General features: G+C 57.6%; 1 protein-coding gene across 1 annotated transcript; it reads left to right on the top strand.

Moving 5' to 3' along the window:
* Positions 1-4,975: 4,975 nt before the first annotated feature.
* MIND_00409100 (Reverse transcriptase domain-containing protein) lies at positions 4,976-6,136 on the top strand (the record flags this gene model as incomplete). The annotated part of the gene is made up of 1 exon (XM_037360915.1): positions 4,976-6,136. The coding sequence occupies one exon, from the start codon at positions 4,976-4,978 to the stop codon at positions 6,134-6,136; it is 1,161 nt and encodes a 386-aa protein (XP_037221207.1).
* Positions 6,137-8,663: the final 2,527 nt, after the last annotated feature.

Below are 8,663 nucleotides of genomic sequence, written 5' to 3'. Positions count from 1 at the left end.
AGCGCTTATACTCTTCCTTGGCCTTAGTGAGCGCGGCCTTGGCTTCGGCAACCCCAGTGGCAATTCGGTCGCGGAACTCGTTCACAGACTCCATAGCGGAACGGGCTCCGGGTTCAAAGCCCATGCGCGGAAGCCGTCCCCGTGTCCGTCATGAAGGGGACTTGCTGCGTGGATGAGTGGACGTGGTTGTTGTAAGCGAACTCCGCGGCCGGAATCAGCTCATCCCAGTCGTCCTGCTGATAGTTGGTGAAGATCCGCAGGTACTGCTCCAACTCCTGGTTGACGCGCTCTGTCTGACCGTCCGTTTGCGGATGATACGCGGTGGACGTGGCTGGCTTGATGCCGATTAGACGCCAGAGTTCTCGGGTGAAGTCCGCGATGAACTGTGAGCCACGGTCGGAGACGTACTTCTCCGGAGTCCCGTGATGGCGCCAGACATTCCGGTAGTAGAGGCGGGCTGCTCCTACTGCGTCGACCGTGGTATGGCACTCGGAGAAGTGGGCTCGCTTCCCAAGGGTGTCCACGACGACCATGATCGCGTCGTACCCATGGGCCTCGGGAGCTCGACAATGAAGTCGACGGAGACGGTATGCCAGCGCTCCGGGGGTGTTTCCGTCGGGTGTAGCTCTCCGTGGGGCAGTCTCCGGAGCGCCTTGGTGCGACAGCACAAGTCGCAGGTCGCGACGTACCGGCCAATATGGCGAGACATCTGAGGCCACCAGTAGTTCCGGGAGACCAACTCCAAGGTCTTGAAGCGACCGGCATGTCCGGCGACTCGAGTGTCGTGGCAGAGCTCGATGATGCGCCTCCGGAGGTCCTTGTCCTTGGGCACGACAATCTTCCCACGAAAGTGGAGAAGACCACCGGAGACGGCCCACTCGTCGGAGCGTGAGGAGCGGGGGCCTCGAGCTTGACCTTGGACCTTTAGGAGTTGCCGGGCCGCTAGTGCGACGGGCTCCTCCAGGTCAGGCTCACCGGAGAGGGCATCGCGAATGTCGCGAAGAAGTTCGGAACCGGGACCGGAAACGGAAACACCCTCGAGTGCGCGGACGTGGAAGAGTTCGGGCCGCAGAAGGACGACGTCGGAGTTGTCGGAATCGATTCCGTGGTCGGGTCTCCGAGAGAGGGCGTCAGGTCGGCCCATGTCGCGACCGGGCTTGTGGTGCAGCGTGAAGTCGAACCGGGAGAGGTAGAGGGACCAGCGGGCCTGTCTCCGGTTGAGGTGCTGCGTCTTCCTGAAGTACTCCAAATTCTTATGGTCAGTCCAAATCTCGACGGGATGCGCGGCACCCTCGAGGAAGTGTCTATACTCCTCGAGTGCGCGGATGATCGCGAGCATCTCCTTGTCGTGGATTTCGTAGTTGCGCTGGACATCATTTAAGCTTTTGGAATAGAATGCTACAGGGTGCCACTTCCCGTCCGGGGCGGATTGTGAAAGAACCGCCCCCGTCGCATAATCAGAGCTGTCCGCCTCGAGTCGGAAAGGCCGTGCGTCGTCCGGAATCGCCAGGACCGGTTCCGAGGTGACCGCGTCCTTGATCGCTTGGAACGCGGAGGCCTCCGTCGCCCCCCAAGTCCATTGCTGGTCCTTCTTGGTGAGCGCAAAGAGAGGACGCGGGAGGGCCGAGAAGTCGCGAATGAACCTGCGGTAGAAATTAGCGAACCCAAGGAACTGCTGAACATCCTTCTTGTTTTCCGGAGTCGGCCAGGCGGAGACGCCTGCGACCTTGACGGGGTCCATTTCGACGTGGTTGTGGGAGATGATGACTCCGAGGTATTCGATTGACGATTTTTCGAAGTCGCACTTCTCCGCTCGGAGGTACAACTTATGCTCTCGGAGTCGGCGCAAGACCTCCTGGACGATCTGTCGGTGTTTCCGGAGGTCGGAATGGGCGATCAGGATGTCGTCCAGGTAGATCATGACGTCTCCGGAAAGGATGAGGTCCTGGAAAATGTCATTCATCATCGTTTGGAACGTCGCGGGAGAGTTTGTCAGGCCGGAGTACATCACCAAGGGCTCGAACAGGCCTCGGTTAGTCCGGAAAGCTGCCTTCCACTCATCACCTTCTTTGATCCGGACGTTGTTGAAGCCCCAACGAACGTCGAGTTTGGTGAAGTAACGAGCGCCTTTGAGCCGGTTGATGAGGTCGTTGATCAGCGGAAGGGGGTACCGGTTTTTGACGGTCATCGCGTTGAGGGCCCGATAGTCCTGGACAAAGCGGAGTCCGCCGTCCTTCTTCTTGACGAAGAAGACCGGAGACGCCATCGGAGACTTGGAGGGGCGAATCCGGCCCGTCGACAGCCCTTCCTCGATGAACGCGTCGAGCTCGCGTTGCTCAAGGGGCGAGATGGGGTACACCTTGCAGTTGGCCGGCTTAGCGTCGGGGACGAGTTCGATGGCGTGGTCCCAGGTTCTCCGTTCCGGGAGCGTGTCGAAAGACTCCTTGTTGAAGACGTCCTGGAACTCTTTAGCCCAGTCCGGGATCTCGGAGGGCGGGGAGCGGAGTTCCTGGCGAAGGCTTCAGCCAGGCGCTGCGAGACAGTACTGCCAGCGCGTATCTCCTCCGAGGGGCGGAACGAGGTGTAGAAGATGCGGTCACCATCTTCAAGCTGACCATCGTCTTCATCATCGTCGGAGTCCGGCATCAGATCAGGCAGGGCGGAGTCGTCACCGGAGACGGAATCGTCTCCGTCGTCAGGCCCAGAGAGGTCCATGGTGCAGACCGAGGGGAACGGGCCGGGAGCGGAGTCGCTTCTGGAGCAGCCGGAGTCGCCGTAGCTCAGTCCGTTCAACGCGTTCTTCCTCGCGGCAAGTGGAGCAGCCGCGGGGGCACCGCGTCATCTTGACCTCCTTGGTTTCCCAATCGATCTCTGGGTTATGCTTCCGCAGCCAAGAGTACCCCAGGATGAGGTCTTGTTTACCGAGATGGGTGACGGCGAAGTTGAACGCGCTCGGAATGGCCTTTGTAGCGTAGGACCAAGTCCGCGATCTGGTTGATGGAGCCAGCATCATTCGGAGTGCCATCGACGTTGAAGACCGGAATCGGCTGCGCCAGGGTGCGGACCGGAATGCCATTCCGAGCGACGTAGTTCGTGTCGATGAAGTCGGAGGTGGCACCACAGTCAACAAGCCCAGAAAGGGAGAGCTTCAACGCACTGGTGGTGGACTCTAGCTCCAACGGGAGGTGGAGGGAGTTTACTCCAGGGGAGGCAGCGACAGTGTACTGCTTGGGCAATTTCTTTTCCCAGGCAGTGAGGCGGCGAAGGACGACAACCGGAGTCGCGGGCGGAGTCGGAGACGGAGTCGAAATGGGGGCAGGGGAGGGTATGTCTTTCGTTTCAGGCTCGTTGTAGGGCAAAGGAATTGATTCGTCATACAAACAAGCGAAACGATTTATGGACGCGAACGAGGGCACACCAGTCACTCGTCGCGGGGGACAAAATCCTCTCCGGCCATCGACTCCGCAGCCGTCTCCGGCAGCGCAGCTGTGTCCGAGTAGCGGGCGATCAACTCCGCTAACATCTCGTCACCGAGTTGTTGGATTACCTCGTCGAGGATGTCCATTGAGCGGACGTCCGCGGGGAGGGGGCAATCCCGGCGAGATGGTTTGGGTCGCCGCACCTGAAGCAGGCGCGACGAGGGGCACCCCGAGCCCTAGTGCGATCCAACTCCATGGGGACGGGAGCTGGAGGCGCCGGAGCGGGGGCGCGGGCCGCGGGTGGCACGACCGAGAGCCACCGGGCGGAAAGGGGCCGGAGCCGGGATGCGGTTGACCGGAAACGGAGTCCGAATCAAACCGCCAGGCGTCTTGGGGGCGGCTGACTTGATCAGCTTGGCCCGGACCAGGGCCTCGTATTGACGGAAGGCCCGGGTGCGCCAGCTAAGGTAGTCCCGGAGGTCCGGGGGGTCGTTCGAGGACGTGATTCCGTTGTTGATCAAGGGGTCAAGTCCGTGGCGGAACTTGGTCACCTTGACCAACGCGGTCTTCGAATCCGGCGAGGTCCATCAGGTCCTCGAAGTCGTCGGTGTACTGGTAGACATCCTTTGTGCCCATGTGATAGGCGGAAGTCTCCAGTTTGGAGAGAGCATGATCTTGCTCGTTCTCCTCGACGAACCGGAGTCGAAACTCGGAAACGAACGAGCCCCAGGACGGAAACGGAAACGGGGCTTTGCTTCCGTGGCGCTCCGCCCATTGCTGAGCGGGTCCTTCTGCCATAAACGACATGGCATAGCGGACGGCCTTTTCCTCACTCGCCTCTCCGTTGACCACAAAGGCCTCAGGGGCAAGGCGGGCGTAGGTGCGGACCGCGTAAAGGAACGCGGCGGCCGCGTTTCCGATCGCCGTTGAAGGTGAACGGAGGGTTTGGTCGCAAGACCAATTTTGAGGCGAGGTTGATGTCGCCAAAGAGGGCTTCGAATCGCCCTGAACCGGGTCGGAGTCGGAATCGACGTCTCCGGGGTGGTGTTGTTTGGGGTCCGCCAGCAGTATTAGCGGCGGCAGCGGCAGCGGAAGCCTGGGTGGTGAGAAGAGTAAGGGCCTCAGTTAGGCGGTCGATTTTCGCCTCGAGTGCATCCAGCCGAGTGTCAGCGTCAGGAGTAGCTCCGGAAGGCATGACAGGTGCGGGGACGACAGGAGTGACAGAGGAGGAGGGGACAAGTGGTAGGGGCGGTGACGAGGGCGGAATGGACTCGTATTCCGAGCCTGAGTCAGCGCCGAACCTAGCAATCTTGTCCGGTTGATCCCGTAGAGAGTTTCTTCTGCTGTAAGGGCAACCCCGGAGGCCTGAGATCAAGGTCCTAGCAGGGGAGGATCCAAAGAGTGAATAGAAGTAAGCAAATACAAGTGGGGCTGACCTAGCAGGGGAGGATCCAAAGAGAAGAAACTCTAAGGGTCCGCCTGCTAGGTAGCGGAACTATATACTGCGCTCTTGACGCGCCAAGGTTGATCGTTGCTCCGTGCAGTATGCCTGCGCCATGTCGCAGGCGAGGCCGCTACGCTGGACGTTGACGCCGCGTTCCGTCGTGTCCCCATTCACCCTTCCCAACAAAGACACTTCGTCATTGAGTGGAAGGGGAGGTGCTATATGGATCACGTCGCGCCCGTTCGGGCCGTCCAGCTCCCCAGGTGTCTTTGGACGTATTGCCGATGCAATCAAAGCGCTATATATCGCGAATAACATGGGGCCGTTGAAGAAGTGGGTCGATGATTTCCTTTTCTTTCGCTTCCCTCCATCTGCAGCCGAACCCCCTGGCTTTCGATACGGACTCGACGAAATTTACGCGTTGGCGGACACCCTTGGGTGGCCGTGGAAGCCTTCGAAAACGCGACCATTTGCAGCAACGTTTAGATATATCGGTTTTATCTGGGATCTGACAGCAAAAACCGTCGAGATCCCCGCGGAGAAAAAAGCACGCTACATCACGAAGCTGGAAGCCTGGACACGAGGCGCACGCTTTTCTCGCAAAGAGGCGGAGTCCGTCCTCGGCACCTTGGTTCACTGTTCGCTTGCCCTCCCTGAGGGGCGCTCCCGCCTACCGGCCATCTCCAGTTTCGCCGCGTCGTTTGCGCACTCAAAGTCTTCATTCTCGAAGAGAACGCCAAACGCGACTGTTCTAGAAGACCTCGCTTGGTGGCGCGCAGAACTTGCAAATACTTTTTGCGGTTCCGCATTGATTCGCCCACCTGCAATCCACCCTGTTGAGTTCTATGTAGACGCGTCCACGTCCTTTGGCATTGGCGTGATTTTCGATGGCGTTTGGCAGTCCTGGCAGTTGCGCCCGGGGTGGAAAGCTGAGGGCCGTGATATTGGCTGGGCGGAAATGCTGGCAATCGAGCTCGGCCTTCGCTTGGCCATTCACCGAGGGTTCTCTGACACTCATTTCAAAGTCAACTCCGATAACGAGGGTGTCATCGGTGCACTCGACGGCGGAAAATCACGAAATCCGGAACAAAATCGGATTCTACGCCGAATCGTTTCACTACTCCGATCACATTCGTTATGGGTCACTACGACTTACATTCCGTCAGCACTCAACGTAGCAGACAGACCTTCTCGGGGTTTAGAGCCAGAGCCGCCAATCCCTAAGGCACCTTCGTTCACTTTACCCTTTTGTATACGTGAATTCTTGTATTGATTTCAATTTCATCCATCTCATATGTCAAAATTTTTGGCACATTCACACGGCCTTCTAACCTCTACCATCATCATGCGTACAAACGACCCTCGTCTCTGTTCGTTCAAAATCACAGCTTCAGCAGACAGCATGCCGTCCTCAAATGCAGGTCCTACTCCTCCCCTCCGTTCTCAACGGCCAGCGCATAAGATGCATCACATCCCCAGCCATTTTGGAGCGACAACCCTATCGGCACCGTTTCGAGGAGCACAGCACTTGGAAATTCAAGTGCAGCATGCTCTCAGGAACAGCTGGAGATCATCGACTCTTGGCAATTACAACTCTGCCGTGTCCCGGTTCCTCGATTTCTGCCGTCGGGAGCGAATACCCAAGCATTTTCAGCTCCCTACCAACGAATTTGTCCTCTGTGCATTTGCGGCTTCAAGCGCTGGTCGCCAGGCGGGCTCCACCGCCCGGAATAATATCGCTGCACTAAAGGCTTGGCACATCCAACAAAATAAGCCTTGGCAAGGAGGCGCTAGACTGCACTACGTCTTAGCTGGCGTAGACAATCTGACTCCCGACTCCTCAAAACGAACTCCTCGACCACCAATCACTTCAGACATGCTACGAGTACTTCACCAAGGTCTCGATCATGACTCCCGGCTTGACATAGCCGTGTACGCGGCGGCCTGCACTGCATTCTGGGGGCAGTGCCGCCTGGGCGAGATTCTCCCGACAAGTCAGAAAGACCCTTCTCTATCGGACAAGCCTACCCGAGCAGATGTACAGGAGAATTATTCTTCACACGCCACCTCCATTCGTCTCCCCCGAACGAAAACTAAGAAGGAAGGAGACCGGGTGACACTGACTGATCAGAGCAGTCCTTTCAACCCGCGAGTGGCGCTCAAAATCCATCTTTCATCCAGCAATCTACCTCGCCATTCCTCGTTGTTTGCCTTCCGGGATCAAAACGGACAGTCACAACTTCTCACGCGGTCAAAATTTCTGGAGCGTTGTAATACTATTTGGGTCGCGGCAGGATATCCGAGATCCACCGGACACAGCTTTCGTATCGGGCGGCACCACCGAACTTCTCCTTCTCAATGTCCCGCCAGATGTAGTCAAGGCAATGGGGAGATGGTCTTCAGATGCCTTTCTGAAGTACTGGCGCTCCTTAGACATTCTTGTACCCCTCCATACCACTAACCTACATCAACGGAGGGCTGCCACTCTGTTGGGTTAGCCAGCGCCTTGCTCTCGGCTGGGCAGCTTTCTTTCGGGGCATCCTCGCGTCATCGGCTGGCACCCAGAGTTGGCTCCTCTTGAGTCCTCCTCTCCCCCGTAGCTTCAATACAATTGCCTTGTTTGATTAGTGACTCCCAAAAGCGAAGTGAGTAAACAAGAGTGAGGCACTGTCTATCACTTGTGATTGACAGTGCACGTTCTTGTGACGAACGGGAGAAGGCAGGTGTCTTAGTCATCAGACTCTTCTTGACACCTGCCTTCACCTCGCTTTTGACAAGCGATTTTTCTTTGCCCCGCCCACCCATCCCTCTTGTATTGACTGATTTCACAGGGTACTCAACATCTCTAGCAAGGCAGTTGTAGCCAGCCGATGGGGGGCATCCTCGCGTCATCGGCTGGCACCCAGAGTTGGCTCCTCTTGAGTCCTCCTCTCCCCCGTAGCTTCAATACAATTGCCTTGTTTGATTAGTGACTCCCAAAAGCGAAGTGAGTAAACAAGAAAACTGTGTCGTTGTGTGGAAATATGTCGCAAAATGTCAAAATTGCGTAAATAAGTGTCGCGCGAATACTTCCCCAAAGTGACCACCATATGCCGCAGGTCAGAAGGCGTTCGACCAACACGCTGTGCCGCGACGCCGAGGGACGAGAGATCCAGCAGCCGCGACACGCGCTCTGACGTGTCAGGTGCGGCAAATCAAGCTCGTCTTACTGTTCTTTTCAATGCGCTGGCGTCTCGCAAACAGGACATGTGCATTCAGGGGACTCAGCCAGCGTCGCCTCGACCATCCTGCTGTGCAAAGTTTGAACACCACACATTTAATTTTGATTCTTAATACTAATAATACCTCTAATTGTCTGCATTTATTCCGTATCTCGCCAAACACGTGGTCCTTTGCCAGCTTCAAGTTTCGCGCCACGTCCCGAGCCTTGCCTTGCTACGCGTAATCGGCATTACGCTCCCGCGCCGTGCACTACTAGTATCGACGTTCCCAACACCATTAATTCTCTTCGATTTCCCCCGGTTCAAGACTCGAGCCGCGCCGTGCCCTCTTAGCTGCCCGCTCGCCTTCCGGCGCAGGCCGAGCCGCAATACGCGCACCGATCCGGTCGAGGAGCGATCTGCGGATGGGCGGAGTCTTAGGCTCCTCGCGGTACCAATCGTACTGCCGACGCCTCGCGGCCCTTGCCGGGCCAGGCATTGTCTTGGCGTGAAGAACGTCCAGCTGCATCAGGAAAATAAAAATCCACTGGGGCTGCTGGGCAAGCTGGAGAGCTGGGGCACTGGGGCCAGAGCTTCCAG

This window comes from Mycena indigotica (assembly GCF_014461135.1).
Source record: "Mycena indigotica strain 171206Taipei chromosome Unknown Mind.scaff0004, whole genome shotgun sequence".
NCBI lineage: Eukaryota > Fungi > Basidiomycota > Agaricomycetes > Agaricales > Mycenaceae > Mycena > Mycena indigotica.
The sequence above is the reverse complement of the archived record's forward strand: the minus strand, read 5'-3'. Positions and strand labels throughout refer to the sequence as shown.